The sequence below is a fragment of the Neofelis nebulosa genome, chromosome 8 (assembly GCF_028018385.1).
Source record: "Neofelis nebulosa isolate mNeoNeb1 chromosome 8, mNeoNeb1.pri, whole genome shotgun sequence".
In the NCBI taxonomy this organism is placed as follows: domain Eukaryota; kingdom Metazoa; phylum Chordata; class Mammalia; order Carnivora; family Felidae; genus Neofelis; species Neofelis nebulosa.
The window spans coordinates 76924420-76945338 of record NC_080789.1 but is presented as its reverse complement, the minus strand read 5'-3'; the positions used below and the strand labels follow the sequence as shown (position 1 = coordinate 76945338).

Below are 20919 nucleotides of genomic sequence, written 5' to 3'. Positions count from 1 at the left end.
GCCCGTTTGGGATTCTGTGTCTCCTTCTCTCTCTGCCCCTCCCTGTTCATGCTCTGTCTCTTTAAATAAACATTAAAAAATTAAAAAAAAAAGAATCTATGTTTCCTTTACAGTTAACACAATTTGAAATACATTATAGCAAATTATTTTCATTCAAGCAATCTTTTACTGATTTTTCCAAGCAGAGTTAAAATATATCTCCATGAAGAGGCTCTCATTTCCCTCCTTTTGTATACACTCTTTAGTGTGCTCAGGATATTCACCAAAACTCCTGTGGCATTTACCACACTCTGCCCAATATGGCTTGGCCTATATGTGTTCAAATAGCATTTTCCAGTGGTTCCATGTGGACAATGCAGTTACTAAACAACTGGAGACTCAATATTAATCTCTGTTACTCAATTTTGATTGTGAACTTCCAGATGATTTCATGACAGACATTGCAAGTAGCTGTTTTCTTGATATTTATTGGTTGACTTAAACTACACTGAGACTGCAAGTAGCAACTATCAAGCAATGATGTTTCAAGGGAAAGAGTTAACAAATAATAGTCAGTAGTTATGTTATCTTACTGAGACCTTAAATTCTACTAAAACCCCTTCATGGTACTGCTCCCTGTCTGGCTCCTTTGTCCTCGGTTTCCCTCATCCTTACTTCCTCTGTCCTACCCTTTTCCTCTTTTTTTTTAAAGTTTATTTATTTAATTTTGTAATGCTTCTTCATTTTGAAAGAGACAACATGTGTGCATGAGTGAATGGGGGAGAGGCAGAGAGGAAGGGAGAGAATCTCAAGCAGACTCTGTGCTGTCAGCATGAAGCCCGACTCAGGGCTTGATCTCAAGAACTGTGGGATCATTACCTGAGCAGAAACCAAGTTGGACCTTACCCGACTGAACCACCCAGGTGCCCCTATTTATTTATTTTTGAGAGCCAGAGACACCCAGAGAGCTAGCATGAGAAGAGGAGGGGCAGAGAGAGAGAGAGAGAGAGAGACAGAGAATCCCAAGCAAGCTCCATGTTGTCAGCTCAGAGCCTGATGTAGGCCTCGAACTCATGAACCACAAGATTATGACCTGAGTTGAAATCAAGAGTTGGATGCTTAACTGTCCTGCCCTTTTCCTCTTTATTCAGTGATCTGTTTCTTATGTCATTCTCATTTCTCCTGTTTTTCTTTTCTCCTTTCTCATCTCCATTTTTCTCCCCTTACAAAGTCACACACACACACACACACAAACACACACACACACACACACACACACACACACGCACGCACGCACAGTTTTATATATTTGATCTTTTCTTACCGGGATGAGGATGTAGGTTCAGTAATTTGTCTTTGCACACGTGCATGTTTAATTAAATGTTCTTTTAAAGCATTTTGGACTTCTGCTGGGATATCAGGGGAAGTGTGGCTGATTTTTATAGCAGGCTCAACAGCTTTTAGAGCTGGCTTTTCATTTTCTTTAACTTCTTTTTTCTCTTCGGTCTCAAAGACTTCAGTAGGAGCACTTGAAATGCTCTGTGGAAGGGTACTGACGTTGGAAGTCACAGGTTTGCTTTTCCAACAAGGCCAGCACAACTTCCAGAAGACAAAAAGTGAGACAACCAACAAGGCCAGGCCACAGAAGCTGACAACCACCGCTAACAAGCTGACCGAAATATCTGGAAAAAAATCACAATGTAAAGAAATATTAATCCACTGATAGTGTACATAAAAGAGCAGAAACAGTGAGATAATTTACATTATGGTTATTATCAACAGATTTCTTTTTTAGAGTTTCAAAATTTACTTTTAAGTTAGGGAGGAAAGATTAATAATTAAGCCTGGAATTTCTCAAAGGAGATATATGAAAAATCCCAATTGTGTATAGAAAAGGCATGATATATGCACATTATTTCAAAGAACAGTACAAGGGGTCCAAGAGTTTGCAAAATGAAAGGTGGCAACTTATAACCTGCCATGAAGTTATGAAACTTAAGAAACTCAGAAAATGCACACAATAAGAAGGCTTCTGTTTGTTTCATCTTTTATCTAAAGATGTAAACTTCTCACTTTCTAAGCAGGGAATTGTATCAAATATTTGTATAAATCACTTTCTGTAGTCTAAATAAGAATAATACGTTACTAACAGAGAAGAGGTACACTGGTAGTTATATTTTTAACCTCCCTAGGTCCTTTCTGATAACCTTGCATGTTCCTACTTTCTAACGTCCCAAATTAATGATGTAAGTATCTCTAAAATATCCTTATTTCAAAATAACCACAAAATTAATATATGCTCATTACGTAAAATGATCCAAAGAAATATAGTAAAAAAAAAAGTTAGTAAGATTGAGTAAATAAATGAATGAGAGAAAAGAAACAAATCTTCTGTGCAGAAGAATTCCAAGCAATATACGTAGATACTCTGTTCTAAAGAAGGTGGACCACAGCTCCCACTCCTCAAGTGTGGACATAGTGCACATACTGCACATAGTGACTTCCTTCCAGAGAAGACAGTATGGAAAGGGGTAAAAAAGGGTGACTATAGTTGGAGAGACCTCACCAGGTGATCAAGGTGACTGTTGGCAATAATGAATCATGTTGATAGTACACACCCTTAATATGATGTGATGAAAATGGCACTCTACCTTTGTGGTCTTCTTTCCCAAACCCATAACCCAAGACTAATCATTAGAAATCTATAAGACAAATTCCAGTAGGAGGGCATTCTACAAAATATCTTACCAGCACTCTTCAACACTGCCAAGGTTGTCAAATAAAAAGTCTGAAAAACTATCATAGCCAAGAGGAGATTATGGAGACAATGACAACCAAATGTAATGTGGTATCCTAGATGGAGTCCTGAGATAGGAAAAGGATATTAGGTAAAAACTAAGGAAATGTGAATAAAGTATGGACTTTAAGTAACAGTGCATCAATACTGCTTCATTAATTACAACAAATAACCCATATTAATGTAAAATATTAATAACAGGAGAAACTGGGTGTGGGGTATATGGGAACTCTGTACTATCTTCCCAATTTTTATGTAAATCTAAAGCTGCTCTAAACAGTCAAGTCTGTTTTTTAAAAAGTTAAGGATATCCCCCTACCTACTTCCATTTTCACCTTCCTAGGATAACCAATGTTGGCAATCTGGTGTTACAGCACCCTTAAAAACTAAAAAGATTTCCTGTAAAGGGAAATTTGTCTAGATGTAAATAATCTTGTCATTTTCTTTTACAACTTTGCTTAGCCTCAATATAAATATGAATCCAATTTCTTTTGTTTAAAATAAAAATGTTAGGAATATGTTATAGGCTGAATTCTGTCTGTCCCTTAATCCTTTCCATTTTCTTATGTTGAAATCCTCACCCCCTAGTGCCTCAGAATGTGACTGTATTTGGAGATAGGGCCTTTAAATTAGTCATAAAGGCAAAATGAGGTCATTATGAATAGGCACTATTCCAGTATGACTGGTGTCCTTGTAAGAAGAGGAGATTAGGACAAAGGTGCTCACAGAGGAAAGACCATGTGAAAACAAAGGGAGAAGGTGGCCACCTATAAGCAAGGGGAGAGGCCTCGGAAAAAAAATCAACCCTCCTGATACCTTGATCTCAGACATCAAGTTTTCACAACTGTGAGGAAATAAGTTTCTATTGTTTAAGCTACCAGTCTGTGGTACTTTGCTATGAAAGGCCTAAAAACTAATAAAGAATAAATCTAATTTCCTTTAACCACTACTGGAAATTCAAGATTTCCTACCCCTCCCTAGAAGCAACCACTGATCCCAGTTTGGGGTGTATCTGTCCAGCCCAAGCACTAATAAAGATACTTCTTAAAAACCCATACAAAACTTTTTAAAAAAACCTTAAATGGCTTACTGCATATTTATTTCTTCAATTTGCTTTACTTTTTAATTCAATGACCCTTGGGGTCTAACTTCATCTCACATAGCATTCCATAATACTTCCCCATGATGGATATTATGGGATAGATTATACCCAGTGTTTTGCTATTACCACATAGCTATAATGAGCACCTTTGCCCCTTCTTCTTGTACATATTTGTGAGTGTTTCTCTAAGGTAAATGTCTAGAAATAGAATTGCAAGGTCATAGGTTATGCACATATTTAATTTTATTAGCTATTTCCAAAAGAATCCCAGAGTGTCTATAACAAAAACATCCTAAGAGTATACTAGTTCCTGTAATCTCAGAGAAAAGCTGTTATACTTTAATTTTCACTGATATGATGGGAAAATGATACCTTGTTTTAATTTACATTTTCCTGATTAGTAAGATAAAATGGTTCTGTTGAAACTCCCAATTTGTACCTAATGGAAATCTATTCAGAAATTGAAATAATTCCAAATTTTTAATGCTACCTAATTATAAGATAAAAATTAATTTGACATACTGTGATACATAGATATTAATATTTTCCTTCATTTTCTACTTGCTTATTAAAGCAACCATTAAATATATTTCCCATTTATATTCAATTGGTGAAGAATGTGTGATCATATTTTATATTTTGTAATTTACTTTTACTTATTAATTTGTTCATTAGCCCCGTAACTTGAAAAAAAGAAAAACACATCAATATACTTCCTACTTTTTTTAATGTTTATTTTGAGAGAGAGAGAGAGAGAGAGAGAGAAAACATGTGCATGTGCACAAGTGGCGGAAGGGCAGAAAGAGAGAGGGAGACACAGAATCCAAAGCAGGGTCCGGGCTCTGAGCTGTCAGCACAGAGCCTGATGACGTGGAGCCCAAACCCATGAACTGATCATGACCTGAGCCAGTCAGACGCTTAACCGACTGAGCCACCCAGGTGCCCCTTGCTTCCTAATTATTTTAAATGGAGCCATAGATACTACAATTATGGATTCATAATATTTATGTATTTTCAGCTCCATTTATGTTATATTTTTCTGGGTATTTTAACTCAGTTAACTTCTTCAACTCAGCTGGAGCCAAAAGCCAAGATATAAGGAAACCGCAGGACAATGTGAGGTAGAAGAAAGGATGGAGTTTGTTTTCAGTCCACAACTGAAAATGCCTCCCTTCTTACTTATAGGCATTAGAAAACTTTTACTCACCCACAAAAATGTGATGACATTCTTTTATGCCATTTTTCCTACATGCTAGGTTTTGGCATTCATAAGGTTATTCTCATTTTAGGAAAAAGTCCTGTGGAGATCTCTGACCCTACTGACAATTTTCCTTCTAAAATCAGTATCTGGTTCTACCATTTAGGGGCCCATAAACTATTTCACCCAAACTAAATTACTTGTGAAAGTGAAAAATTGTGTTATCAATGTTTGGGTAGCAGGAAGAAACCGAGTCATGTCCTGGCAACTGAGATGTATGGTCACCTTACCTCTCTTAGACTAACATTCTTCTATATCACCTCTTAGCCATCTGGGACAAATCCAAACTTTGTAAGGCATTCCACAGCACCTTTGTGATTTTACCCCTGGGAACTGGTCAGCTTTATTCTTCTGTCACTTTCCTACCTGTACACCTTCCCCTGACCACTCATTACTCTCTCGTGATTTTGTTCAGGCTGTTGCGTGTAGTTCCACTGCATTTACCTTCCTCCATTTGGCTTCCTGGCAAATTTGTATTCAACAATCAGATCCAAATAGTACTTCTTTTTTGACACTCTCTTACCCAAAACTCCTGGGACACAATGTGTTTCAAAAATTATTATTTTCTTTTGAATATTAGAAAGGCAATATAGTACACATTATCTGGGATAACACTGAGTAACCAAACACATCGATACATCTAAAATGAAATGTATGAATTAGTCACACTGAGTGGGATCACTGAAGATTATAAGTAGCTTAATGCCACTTCAGATAGGGTGTTGATACCAAAATGCTACAATTTACAAAATAATTGTCAGTTTTCGGGATTTTGAGGTTTTGTGATTGTGGATAAGAGATTGCACATCTGTACTTATTTTGCTTCTCCAAATGCTCCCATCCTACACATAAACTCATTCCTTGATCCTTCAGAGCAGAAACCAAATTTATTCACCTATTGTAATGTCTGGTATTTATCAAATGGTCAAAAAAAATGTTTATGGAGCTATTGAATCCACATTTTGGGAATTACCTGAAAAAGAACTTAAAAGGCTATAGATTTTGAGGTGGCTAGATGACTAAAAACTGAGTGATTTAGAAGGAATATGCAGAAATCCTTCTACCAGGAAGATAATATAATATAGCTAGTACCCTGGCACAGTTTAGATCTGGGTTCAAATGTCAGCTCCACCACAGGGACTTTGGGCAAGTTGTTTAGGTTTTAAGAGTCTCGTAAAAATAGAAGTATTTATATTTATTTCATAGGATGTTGTGAGGTTTAAATAAAGGTATATAAAGTATATAAAGGTATATAAAGTTAATTTGGATAGTAAGTGCAGTGATGATTTGCTGTCATTATCAACTCTTTATTTTTCTTTAAACAAGAGTACTGAGGAGAAAAGAGGCATAGTTATGGATTGAGTATGGACTGAATGGTGATTCACAGATTAGTAACAAGAGGAGAGACTCATCTGATGACAACTGGTACTGAAAGGAGTGAATTTGTTTAAAATGAACACCAGCATTTCTAAGTAAATATTAATGTTTCAGGAAGCTAACAAGTAACATTCCATTTTCCTGTCCATATGTGCTCAAAACAACTGAGAGGCAAACACATGTTCAAACAGGCAGCAATTAAAATACAGGCAGCCATCAGCTTAGGTCTATCAGAAAGTGGACTTGCTAATATGCCACCTTGAATTGAATTAGACTTGACCATACAGTCACAAGCCTGGCTGCACCACCACTGGTATTCCCCAAGAGGACTGGACCCCATAAAATTTACTACATGGAGGAGTAGAGAATATTTGTTTCCTGAGGATATGAAGCTCATACATCAAAGAAGGGGGAAACTGATAAGTCATTTCTCAGAGATGAGGGTGGGCCAAGATTCCTATCTTGCAGCTCCTTTCATTCAAAAGCATACAGCAAAGGGAAAAAGAGATTTCCTTCTTCTCAACAGCAAAAAGTGAAAGAAGTTGGGATAATTAGAATTTTATCCTGAAACAATAAAACTAAATTTATAAAAATAAGCTTATTGTATTTTATATATTTTGTATTGCTTGCTATTGTAATTATGGCTAACCAGTAAAGGTATTAAAAACAAAATGAACTGTTTAATACTTAGGTCTTTATGACATAAATTTTTTCAACAAAATTTGTTTAGCAAAATAAAAGTATCTGACTATCAAAAGAATAACGAAGAATCTGGGAGAATTTATAAAGTCATCAAAATGTTTTAAATGATTTTTTTTTATGATTGTGACTCACATTTAACCATGGTATGAAAAATGTTATGAGTCTGGACTTAGTTCGAAGAAAAATAAGTAACCTCAGAAACATTTTTAAATAAAGATATTGAAATGGTCAGAAATGCATTTCAGAAATAACACTCTGGCTAAGGAGAAGATAAGAGTGGAGGTCAGACTAGAAGAAGAGAAACTAGTTAACATATGATAATAGTCATTCATTGAAGGATTATAGTGGTTCTGAATGAGGGCTGCTGAAATGAGGAGAAAAGCAGATTCAGGAGATAACTGGAAGTTAAAGTTGCAGTTAAGGAGTGTGAAGACTGAAGGATAAGAATGTGAGTTAGTGGGAGACAAACAGGATGATGAAGTAAGGAAGACCATGCCTTCAGCTTTGGTCATACTAAGTCTGAAGTACTTGTGCTCATGCAAGTAGAAATTTTGAGGAAGTTATTGGTAATGCATGACTGCAACTAAAGATGAAATTGAAGGACTTCCTTTAATAGTGGAATCTGAATCCAGGAAAGAGAAGACAAAATTTGATAGAAACCTGAGTACATCAATATTTAAAGAAAAAGAACTTAAAGGAACAAAGAGCCTGTGTGCATAGAAACCTGAGAAAGTATGAAAAAACAAACTCAGGTCAATGTGTTTTCATATATATATTTGAGAGAGAAGGAGCGAGCAAGAGAAAGCCTAAGAAGCGGGGAGGGACAAAGGGACAGAGAATCTTAAGCAGGCTCTACGCTCAGCAAGGAGCCTGGCTGGGGGCACCATCTTACAACTGTCAGATCTTGACTTGAGCCAAAATCAAGAGTCAGACACTTAACTGACTCAGCTACCAAGACATCCCTGGAGGAGAATATCCTAAGAAGTAATCAACATAAAAACGTTAAAGTAAGTTCAATTAGAATAAGTAACTATTAACACTAACAAGTAGGTTTTAGTGAATTCAATGAGGTTAGTGAAGGAGAGGCTATATTAAGTACATTAATGTGGTTAAATAAATGAATAGGAGTGAGGAAGTGGATTCTCTGAGAGTAGACCATTCCTTCAGGAAACTGGATGTTGGAAAGGAGGAAAGAGAAAGGAGGAAAGAGTAGCACGTGGAGGTGATGGAGGCGTTTTATTAGGATGTGCAATACTCAAGCATGTTTTAAAACTTAAGGGAAGGAATCAGCAGACAAGAAGACATAGAAAGTTAAGCAAATGAATAATTAAATGAAGTCCCATAAATGGTGAAAATGGATGGATGGGGTCCGAAGCAAAGGTGAAAGGATTGCCTCACTTTTTCCTTTACAAGTAAAAGAGGATGGTTCTGCAATCAGGGAAGTTTTTAGGTCTTGGGTAGAAAATCAAGTGAGGGGCGCCTGGGTGGCTCAGTCGGTTGAGCATCCGACTTCAGCTCAGGTCACGATCTCACGGTCCGTGAGTTCGAGCCCCGCGTCAGGCTCTGGGCTGATGGCTCAGAGCCTGGAGCCTGCTTCCGATTCTGTGTCTCCCTCTCTCTCTGCCCCTCCCCCATTCATGCTCTGTCTCTCTCTGTCTCAAAAATAAATGAACATTAAAAAAATTAAAAAAAAAAAAAAAAAGAAAATCAAGTGAATTCTTATTTATAAGTAGTATTTTCTCTCCAAAGTAGGAGTTGGGGTCAACTGCCAGTTACTTTGGGATATTTGGGAATAGCTTGGATTATGTAGATATAGTGGGGGGAAGTTTGAAAATAGGAATTGTAGAGAACAGGAGAAAATTGAATAGGAAAACACAGGATTTCCGTTCAGAATTGAGGGTTCTTTTGACATTGGATACTAGCTTGCCTGGTTTTAAAACCTCCTAAATAGTTGATTGCTCTGGTGTAGGGATAGAGAAGCAGATGAATTTATTCATGAATGAGGTCTCCCTTCCTCACAGCACTGGAAGATGTAATATATTTCAAAGGAGAAAGCGATTGCAATGATGAAATGATGCATCATTAAGTATGGTGCCATATCTATTGACAGAGAATCCACAGAGAAGTAGAAAAGTGAAAGGACTGGAGTTTCCAAGTGAGAAAGATTGAAGGCATAGGAACTTGTGGTTGGGGACTGCGGAGGTTAGGTAGAGAAAAGAACACTGGAGGAAAAAGGTCAACCATGGGGAGGCCAGGGTGATGAATATAAATGGCTTTGCTTGCCTTCTCTGCAGGGCCTTTGAAGTTACCCTTGCAATAGGCAAACTTGATGAGTAGACCCTATCTCAAATTTTCAATGTCTCTGAATAGTTAAAAAGAATCCATTGTATGACATTCATCTTATTATATTTTGGGAAGATTAAGAGTTAATTAAATTTACAGATATTAGATTAGGTGCCCAGATAATCAGGTTTAAAATTGCTCAAACCCTGGCTTGATTACATAAATATGCATAACCATTGCTTTACCACTGTCTACTTATCTGTCTGTCGAGATGTCTCTGACTCACTTTTGGTATAAAGATTTTATTCTTTCATTGTGTCTTAATAATTCAAAATAAAGTGACCCAGTTCTGAAAAACTCTCAGTAAGAGAAGATTAAGCCATGGGGCACCTGGGTGGCTCAGTCGGTTAAGCGTCCGACTTCGGCTCAGGTCATGATCTCACAGTTTGTGAGTTTGAGCCCTGTGTCGGGCTCTGTGCTGATAGTTTGGAGGCTGGAGCCTGCTTTGAATTCTGTGTCTCCCTCTCTCTCTGCCCCTCCCCTGCTCATGCTCTGTCTCTTATAAATAAATGTTAAAGGAAAAAAAAAAAAAGAGAGAGAAGAGTAAGCCAAAAAATGCTAATTCCTCAGAAACTTGTGTAAAGCAGAACTTTGCTAAAGTCTATGTAACCAGACCATAACATTTGCATGGTCCTATTCACTGAGGCTTGTAAAAAGTGTTAGATCTAATTGTCTACTACCTACACAGATGGATATGATCACACAGAAAAGCACAGACCAATTGGTGTGCTCTCCATTCCCATCACCACTGCGTTAATTGATATTCTTATCTGTGGTTTCTATATCATTTTTTTAAAAATTTTAAAGTTCTAGTTCTTTAATTTTCAAAATGTACAAAAATATTATTTCTTATAATTGATCAAAACTTATAATTTAGTTCATTGATATTTCAAGCCTTTTGTTCTTTGGTCTCTTCCCATTATTGCCTGAACATAGACCATATTTACGGCATCATTCCATAGAGAAAGAAGGGGAATAAAACCCAAATCACCAACTCTTTTTTTGTTTTAATTTATTTTGAGAGAGAGAGAAAGCATGAGTAGAGGAGGAACAGAGTAGGGGTGGGAGGAGAGAGAGAGAGAGAGAGAGAGAGAATGAATCCCAAGCAGGCTCCACACAGCACAGAGCCCAATCCAGGGCTCGAACCCATGAACCATGAGACCATGACCTGAGCTGAAGTCGGATGCTTAACTGACTGAGCCACCCATGTGCCCCAAATCAACAACTCTTACTCAAAGAAAGCTGAGGGAAACTGTTTCTAAGAGAAAAATTTGGAATGATCTTTGAAGTTAACCTATTTATCCTATTCAGATGATGTTGTGGTTGACCCTTAAACAATGAGGGGGTTAGAGGCACCAAGTCCCACCCAGTTGAAAACTGCCATATAAGTTTTGACTCCCCTAAAACTATTGATAGCCTACTGTTGACCAGAAGCCTTGCCAATAACATAAACACTTGATTAACATATATTTTATATGTTATGTTATATACTGTATTCTTACAATAAAGTCAGAAAAAATAAAATGTTATTAAGTAAATTATAAAACAGAGAAAATACATTTAGAGTACTGTACTGGAAAAAATCTGCATATAAGTAGATCCACACAGTTGGATCCTGTGTCGTTCAAGGGTCAACTCTACTATTATAATAGGGCATAATTCTGATTTCTATAACAAGAGGCTAAACTAACAGTGACTTAAACAAGGTAGAAGAAGTTTATTTCTCTCTCATGTAATTAACTATTCCAGCATAAGCAGGCCAGGGCATACACATCAGGTTCAAGGTGTCTAGAGTCCTAATTTTTTTTTTTTATATTTGTGCTTTGCTATTCAAAGGTTTTTGCCTTCTCCTTAATGTCCAAGATGGCAAGGTACCATGCCCATGTTCCAGGCAGTTAGGTGGTAGAATACCATGGGGAAAGGGAAGGTGAGAGTCTGTCCTTTAATTCTAAGGGCACAGCCTGGAAGTAGTACACATCACTGCCACTAACATGCTGATGGTCAGATTTAGTCATGTGGCTGCAGCAAACCAGAAAGAAAGCTGAGAAAAGTTGTCATTTATAAATTAAAAAAAAATAAGTTATTTTAATGCTGCTATGTATCTAAATAAAAATAAAGGATTCTGATACTGTGAAATAAAAGGGGGGAAATGAATACTTGGAAATAACTAGCAGTCTCTTTTTCATCTATATATCCAATACATAATCAATCAACATATTATCCTTGCAACAATGCCTCTTATAATTTCCATTTTAACAGTACTGATTTGCCTTTTTATTGAGTTTCAATAAATGATAAAAACTTTGTATTAATACTATATTGAGTTGATTATAATATGCATATTTTAAAACATTTACATTTTCTGAAATCTGAATATATTTTAGTATCAATGGCTTATTACAATCACTAATAGCCAGGAAGTAAGTATGTCATAATTTTCTCTGTGTATGTGCAAAACAAAGGCATCAATATAAAAAGCCATAGATTGAGTCCAAGTGGCTTAAAAAAAAAACAACAACCAAAAAAAAAAACCAAAACAGTGGAGAAAACAGTAAAGCCTAGCACTAAACCTTACAAGACAAACTTTTGGGGGATAGGTGGAGAAGGCAGTGAGTCAGTGAGTTTGCCAACAGTGGAGAAAACAGTAAAGCCTAGCACTAAACCTTACAAGACAAACTTTTGGGGGATAGGTGGAGAAGGCAGTGAGTCAGTGAGTTTGCCAACATTGCTAACATTGCACATAATTGTACAGGTAGCTTAGAGCACAACACCAAATGGCCTTTATATCTTTTATGAATTCTTTTAAGGGAAAAAATGCACCATTACCACTCTTGACAGCACTCTTGATGGCACAGAGCCTAATAATGAGTGGAAAAACAATGGTGTCACCAATTCTGAAATCAAAAAGCCATTCAGAAGAATCATGGTCAACTTTAAACTTATTTTAACCCATTTATGTCTTTTATTTTACTTTTTATGTTTGTACAAGAGTGATATATGATTTCAACAATTTATGTCTGTTTTAAAAGAAGTCTCTACATAACTGTGAAATAAAAACACTATGTGATAACAAAGTATCAAGTTATAATTTATTTAGTGACATTTCTTTTTCTTTTTGGTACCATATAAAATAATGGTGCATCTTATAATCAATAGCATCTTAGATTCAATCAAATATGGTATTCAATATGATATAAAAGTATCCTAACTTATAAAAAAATCTTTACACATGTTCATAATTGAGTAAAAAATTTATAATCTGTGATTATCTATTAATTCTACATTTACAATAACTTGAACTATGTACAGCATTTAATTAATGGTACAAGTACATTTTATTTTTTTTAAGTTTATTTATTTATTTTGAGAGAGAGAGGGCACACGTGTGCACATGCACCCAGCGGGGGAGAGGCAGAGAGAGAGGAACCCAAACAGGCTCTGCCCTACCAGTGCAAACCCTGATGGAGGAATCATGGTTTGTGAGATCATGACCTGAGCTGAAATCAAGGATGAGATACTTTACTGACTGAGCCACCCAGGCTGCCTAGTACAAGTACATTTTATGTCTGGCACAGTGGCTTTTACCTAAGTGTTCAATAAATATTTGTTGAATAAAAGCATAATGCTAAAACCACTTCTCAGATATAGTAACAATTCATATTGTAACATATTAGAAATGATTATAAGCTTAATATTGTTTTATCCATTATTCCTATAAATCTATGACTATTGAAACAGAATTAAGGGAATAATAAAGACTGTAAACTATAGTCCTCATTGTTTGATTAAAATAATTCTGCAGTATGAACACATTGAAATTTACAAGGTTTTTTAAATTGACTGTAATGTTCTCTATTCCATAACAGAATGTTAAATAGCAGATCCTAACACACTTCAGGATCCACCCGGATGAAAAAAAGGTAGTATCAGTCCCTCCCACCTTCATCATTCTACCCTTCTAGCTTTGAGGCATCACAGAACAGTTTTATGATTTTACGTATACATATACAGTATTTGTGTGTGTGTGTATATATATCTATATCTATAGATAGATATAGATATAGATATAGATATACAGCTTTATTTTCAGACAGTCTACCTAAGTCATGTTGATGTCAGCTTTTACAGTTTCAGTAGTCGTTTAGGATATTTAAAATGATAAAGAAAGAGGCACATGGGTGGCTCAGTCAGTTGAGTGTCCGACTTCAGCCTAGGTCATGATCTCACCAGTCCCGAGTTGGAGCTCCATGGTGGGCTCTGTGCTGACAGCTCAGAGGCTGGGGCCTGTTTCAGATACCGGGTTTCCCTCTCCCTCTCTGCCCCTCCCCCATTCGCACTCTGTCTCTCTCTCTCTCTCTCTCTCTCTCAAAAATAAACATTAAAAAATAAAAATAAAATAAAATAAAATAAAATAAGGAAAAAGAAAACTATTATATAATAACAAGAAGCCATCACTTCAGTCAGGGACTGTTTCTAAACTTTGCCAGTGCTGGATATTCCACCAACAGAGAAAATCAGTATTGTACAAATTAGAAACAAACAACATAATTTATTGAACTTTAATAATAACACTTCCTATTAGGAGGCCTAGTTTTCTTTGATATCATAGCACTGAATTTTAATGACATATATAGATGGTTGACTACTAAACTTACATACCCAAAAAATGGTAGGAAAATAAAGCAAAAATTGATTTTAATGTATTATTTTTCTAATGACAAAGTAACAAAAATAATTTAACCAGAAATTTATTATCTGTTTTCATTATAGGCTTATTTATGGACATACAGAAGGAGCTATATTTATAATTATATGCATTCAAAGCTGTGCATTTCAAACACACTAAAATCTTTTACATGATTTTACTGTTCAAATGAATCAATTATATTTAGCTAAGCATTCATGAATTAACACTCATGTACACTTAATTATATGCATGCTTGTACTCAAGTAAGAAAAATAAAGAATGTTGTGTCTTACGCTTGTATGACAGTATATCTAACAAAAGGAAATTTTGGAATTTGGGTCATAATTACACACTGAGAAATCTTAATACCTTCCAATACATCACTAATTATAGCCAACGGTATAATGATAGGTAAGAGCCTATTTTTTACAAACATTTGTTCCAGTGCCCTGTGGCACCAAGGATGCCCCTAGGAAATCTTCCTATGCTTACTTTTTGTGGAACCTAAGGAACCCTGGGTTTTTATCCTTGCTGCTTCATTAACTAGCTTGATTTGAGGGGAAGTTGCTAACTTTCCCTGCCTTCGTTTTCAACATTGCAAAATAATGACTTCTAGTTGTAACTGGAATGACTAATAGGCATTTGAAAAAAGATGATTATCTTCCCCATGCTAGTTTCTACTTAAGCAAACAGGCTTTCTTTTACTATTATAAATTGATATTTTAAGTAGATATTCCCACTTTTCTAGAACTTGCATAAACTTAATACATTTATTACACAACACTTACAAATTTAGCCACTGGATCATAGCTCTACCTGAACACACTCTGTGGGAAGTCAACAGATACCCATATGATGTTCAGTTGCTTTTTTGTGAGTATTTTGCTCGTATTCTAGGTTTTAAATACCTAAAATGCTCTAATTTCTGCTATTATCATAAACAAAATACGATTTCTTGTAATTAATCAAAACTCATAATTTAGTTCATTGATATTTCAAGCCTTTTGTTCTGTGGCTTCTTGAGGATGAATTTATTAATTCATTCATTCTTTCATTAATCCAACAAATATTTATTGAGACTAAGAGCCATAGATTTTTCTAGGCACTGAGAATAAGACAGTAGACAAACCACTGCTCTCAAAGAGCTTATGTTCTACTGACTTAATGTATACATCAGGAAGAACACAATTGTATTTTCAAAATATAGATAATTTTAATTGGCAATAGAGATTCCAATAAACATTTGTGATAATGTTTATCTTCTGCCAGAATCTTGTAAAAAAATCTTGTAAATGAATGTAGATGTATCCAAATAATAACTAATTTTTTCCATAAAACAAAATGATTAAGTTTTAAAGACAATGGGATTTGAATGAAATGGACAGCTATAGATCTTATATATAAAATCATTCTTGTAAGGATCTGATTTCAGAGATTCACAGCTCATATAAAGAGGAAATATAAGGGTGCCTAGGTGGCTCAGGTGGTTAAGCATCTGACTCTTGATTTTAGCTCAGGTCATGATCTCCTGGTTGGTGAGTTTGAGCCCTACATTGGGCTCTGTGCTGGTAGCGCTGAACCTGCTTGGGATTTTCTCTCCCTCTCTGCCCCTCCCTGCCTCTCTCTCTCTCAAAATAAATAAACTTAAAATTTTTTTTTAAAAAGAAGAAATATAGATCTTAATTTGTCTCAAGAAGAAAAAAGATTAAAGCAAAACAAATCCTGTCAATATTGTCAAAATACTGATATCTCAGAATTAAGAAAAGTAGGTGTTTGCGGACACTGGCTTGGCCTTTGAAAGCAGTTGTTCATTTCCCTTGGGAACAAATGATACCAAGCATAGTATGTATTGATGATCATGTAAAAATGAGACTTTCTTGATTGGAGTGGCATTCTTCATTGGAGTGACAATGTGGGAGAAGGAAAAAAATCCTTTCTTACATCCTTCTTCATATATGGGTGTATCTGAATTTATTATGGTTCAATTACTCTGTCTCATATTTACAAGTTTTGAGGAAAAATTTCCACTATATTTCTAAATTGTAACTCTTTATACAATCATTAGAATGTGTAAAACTCAGTGTGTAGTTGTACCAGAATTATAGATTAAGTAATCATTTGCTTTGTGTCTGTAGAGAAAAACCTACGAAACACCCTTACTCATTTTAAGCCCTTATCATAGACTTAAAATGCCTCAATCTCAGAGAATCACAGCGTAATTTTAAAAATCTTACTTAGCAATCTCCTTTATTAGTCAAGTAACTTCAAAGAAATTCTTTGCCATATACCTACTGATCCCTACATCTACAAAATTCAGGAATACACATAGAAATTGAGAAAGAAATTGTTTAAACTTTTATTTTAGAATTTTTAGTCCCAAATTAAAAGTATTAAAATGCAAAATCAAAACAATGATGAATTAAATGTTTATTGAAAATATTTAAATTAAGGTTAGGTCTATACAATTGTGATGTGACTATGTGCTTCAGGGGGTTTGATTAGCTATGGTTTATGAGGCCTGCCTTTTAAGCAACATACTTTCCTAAAACCTCATAAGCATTTGGATATGGGGCAGCAATTAAAGACTGACCGGAAATGAACCCAAATGCAGTTCCAAAACTATTATGTGTATTAGTCATGGTATATCTGAAAAATAACATTTTTGGCTGATATATTGTTTTGTATGTTCCCTAAGTATTAAATCATATTGTGCACAAAGATGAATTTAGTTGGTGACATGTCTATTGGGGGTGGGGGTGGGGGTCAGAGGTAAAGAGAGGGCAAAAATTTATTTTCTAAAAATTACACATGATGAACTTTCCAGTGTGCTAGTAATGCTGACATCAATAATGTCTCCAATAAACTATTCCAAAAAAGTAAATTAATTGGTGTTGGCAGATGCAGTCTAATTCGTCACAAATCTTATGAAAATATGGGATTAGTCAACTTGATTGGTAGATCCTTAGTGCCAATAACACTGCTGATGCTTCTGCTACTGCTGTTATAGTAAAGAGGATGGTGGAGCCCGCTCTTTATTGGCACTTAAAACACTGGTAGGAGAATATATTATTTATATGTGTGATTCATAAGTTCTTTAATGTAGAATGACTTTAATTGGGATTACCAGAATTTCTCCCCCTCTACTCCTATGGGAAGGAATCTAAAAATAGACACAATCTGGAAGCCTGTAATTGTCACTTCACCCTTTGAATAACTGACACCATATGGGCAGTGCTGATTAACATTCAAAGTAAATAACCACTGTGCCATTCAATGTAGATGCCCTCCTACCAATAATGTGTTTCCTATTCAACAAACAGTGAGTAGAAGGGTCACCTACTGGAAGTGTTTTTATTTAGAGACCTAGTGCTCGCTTCGGCAGCACATATATTTAGAGACCTAGAATAAAGGGCACAAGTGCTAAGTTACAAGAAAATCGACTACAAAGAATAATGTGAAGCTGAGTGGCTAATATAAAGGTTCAGTAGGTAATATGTGAATCCATTTTGCAGATATCTATTGGTATTGGGAGTTTATTTATGGATTAAAGTATTTTATTTCTAATTGTACAGATTTACAAATGGAAAATGTAAAGTAATCTTGTGCATCTTTAGATCTCATACAACCTTACAGAATGTCTTCTTTAGTGGTAGCCACTAAAAATATATTCATATATTAAATCAAATACTCCATCTGAATAGCATATATTTTCTCTTTACAGAAGAAAAATATCCATGAAATTGTTTTAGACTCATTTTTCCCCAATTTTTCTTTCCAAGGGAAAGGCCAAAAGGAATGGGAACTACGACTACCTCTTGTGGGCTTAGGACACGCTCAACACCCTTTCTGCAATTCATATACTGTGTTTTACCTTAAGTTTATATGGTTGTATATTTAGAAAGATTTATAAGCTAGTAATTGGTTTCCGACTGCACAGTTTTCCTCATTAGCAGCCAATCTGAGAACCAGGAGACTACTTCTTGCTGTATGATCACAAACAGATGATCACAGCATCAACCGTTAAATGACCAAATTACAGGTATTTAAATTTAAATGCTTTAATTTCTTCCACTATACCCCCTTCTCGGAGTCTTATCTTTAGAATGTCGATCGCTAAAGATGTTTCAGAAGAGTTTATCCAATATCAACACAGAGGACTTTTAAGGTCACACTATTTTGGGTATTTATCTCATGCTTAGCAACCATGCACGTGACACACATATACACTGTGTTCACCCAGTTCCTTCCACTAATAGTTGTTTGATACACTCGTTGGAATTCAACACCTACTGAACAAGTGAAAAAAGACTGTTTTATTTGTATATGCACAAAACGTCTAAGTGTCCAGCATGGGGACAGCACCAATCATGTACCCTTCCGCTCCAGGGTTCAAGTAGCAGCATCTCTCAGGTTCTGCCAACCGCAGACAGAAAAGAAGCCTCTCTTGGTTCCGGTTGCCACGATCAGAGAATTTGAAAACCCTGCAGACAGTCCATTTAAATACTGGTAGGGAAAAGCTAAACCACATCTATTCCCACCTCCCCTTCCTCTCCCTTTTCTTTGGTGGTGGTGGTGGTGGCTGGGAGAGATTCACTCAGTGCGCCCTCCTGGCCCCCTTCCCCAGTCCGCAGAGCTGTGGGCAGTCGCGCTCCGCTTGAGTTGAGCGGTCCAGCTCTCACCTGTTGCCCTGGCTGCCCTCAAGCCACGAAGCCCCGCCACGAGGACAAAAATGACAGAAAGCAAAGGGGAAGAAACAAGACCTACAGAAGAGATGGCGATCTTCCAGCCCGTTGCCGAAAATCCCGAAAGCAGTGCTTGTTGGTCGCCCAAAGCCACAAGCGACCGTCACAAGGGACTCTCGAAATCACGCGGCCCGCAACTCTGGAGTCCCTCTCGCTCGTGTGAACGGACAACAGGCTACACTAACCAAGCACTGCGCAGGTGGTTAAAACCCTTTCCCCAGGAGTGACCAAACACTAGTTCTGATACGGTTCCCCTCAACCCTCCGAGAAAAACCTGTCACCTGAGGCTTCTTTCCACTTCCAGATTTCCGACGGTCGGTGTCCTTCTCCATCTCACCCCATTTCTTCCAAGTTTCGTGAAGGGAGAGGGAGGATGCCCGTGCGTTGGGGTGTGCATGACAGCATGTGTGTAGAAAGAATTTCTAATCTTTTCTCTTTCCTCCACTTTATATGTGACCCGAGCCTTTGTTGTCGCCTCAAAAAAGAATCCCTGTTTTGCCAACGCTGTCACGAAACCCTCCAAGATCACATTTAATAAGGGGTTCGGACACTGTCAAAAGCTCGACAGGTTGTAGCCGCGAGTTACACACACACCCCCCTCCCCCGCCCCCGGAGCCTTTCCGCTCCCGGAGGCCAAGGCAACCCTATTTGCAAGGCGGTTTTTCGCGTCCAAGCAGGGATTCTCCGGCCCGGCCCCTTCCCCAAGCTCGCGACCCGCGACACGAGAGAGGGCAGCTGGAGTCCCGCCGGCGAGCGGCTCTCGCAGGCAGCGCTGGGTAACAGGCTGTGCGCCGCCGCCCTCGCTCGCCTCGCCTCGCCTCGCCTCGCCACCCCGGAAGGGAGCCCGCAGGCGTAGGAGAGCGGCGGCGAGCGAGGGACGGCGCGGCGGGCTCGGAGCACGCCGGGGAGGTGGAAGAAGCCGGGCAGGCGGAGTCGAGCCGACAAAAGCCGAAGAACCCACGCTCCAGGTGTCCGGGAGCTGAGCGGAAAGAGGAGCGAGGTAGGAAGGCGCGGCGTCCCACAGGCACCCTGGCGCCGCGCGGGTTCCCGGCGGAGCGCGCGGACACAGGGGAGCCCTCCCCGGTTACCTGTGCTGCTTCCGCCCTGGCTGCCCCTGTCCCGGGGGAAGATGCCCGAGCACTTCTCCCACTCCACCTGGCCCGCGAAGCACAGCTCGGTGACGATGTGCAGCGCCTTCTGGCACAGGCTGCTCACTCCGTCCTCCTTGTGGAAACTCATGGTTGGCCTCTTTTTCCCCAGTCGGCCGGCCGAATTTCCCCTTCCCGGTACCTCTGGGCTGGCCCCTCTGGCGCCCTAAGCCATCGCCCGCTCGTGGGGAAATGGGCGGGAGAGCGCGCTGCTCCCAGCGGCAACTCTTAGGAGCCGCAGGTTGGCCCCATGGCGCGAGCTGGGGGCGCAGGGGAAGGCGGAGAGGCTGGGGCTGGAAGCGCGCGAGGCGGCGGCGGTTAGGTTTGCGCCAAGTCTCCTGCGGCGGGAGCCAGCCAGACGCGGCGAGCTGGAGAGAGAGACCCGGCATGGAGTGCGGAGAGGAAGGGTAGGGGGTGGGGGAGACGTGAAAAAGCCAAAGCCCTCGACTCGCTAGAACTCCCCCCGCCTCCTCCCAGCGCTTTAGTGTTTGGGCTGGTGGCTGGCGGCGGCGCGTCCAATCGCAGCCCGGCGCGGGCCGGCCGACCGGTTGAGGCACCCGCAGCGCCCCCTCCGCGCTCAGTCAGGGGCCCGAGGTGGCCTTGCAAGAGGCGCGACTCCTCGTCCCTGCCGGGACCCCAGCTTGGGCTGCAGGTGCACGATGCAGCGGGGAGGGGGATAGAAAAATCTTCGTTTTCTCCGTACTTTTTTCCCAGCCTCCGTCTGCCCCTCAGCTTCCTATCTCTCCAACTTTACTGCATGTGTGTGGCTCTCCGTGGTCTGTCT

General features: G+C 38.5%; 1 protein-coding gene and 1 long non-coding RNA gene across 4 annotated transcripts in view; both read right to left on the bottom strand.

Moving 5' to 3' along the window:
• The window catches only part of SYT10 (synaptotagmin 10), a 70890-nt gene extending 50663 nt beyond the window's left edge, over positions 1 to 20227 (bottom strand). For all 3 annotated transcript variants that reach the window (XR_009265788.1, XM_058743125.1, XM_058743126.1), the window contains exons 1-2: positions 20076 to 20227; positions 1304 to 1661 (exon numbers count right to left, since the gene is read on the bottom strand). Coding sequence is in view for 2 of the 3 variants with exons in the window: in XM_058743125.1 (XP_058599108.1) it covers positions 1304 to 1661; positions 20076 to 20226 (509 nt within the window). In the remaining variant the exon portion in view is untranslated. The remainder of the gene's footprint in view (positions 1 to 1303; positions 1662 to 20075) is intronic.
• Positions 18541 to 19669, bottom strand: LOC131519775 (uncharacterized). The gene is made up of 2 exons (XR_009265790.1): positions 19269 to 19669; positions 18541 to 18726 (listed from the first exon to the last, which is right to left on the bottom strand). It is a non-coding gene; the product is annotated as an uncharacterized LOC131519775 (long non-coding RNA).
• Positions 20228 to 20919: the final 692 nt, after the last annotated feature.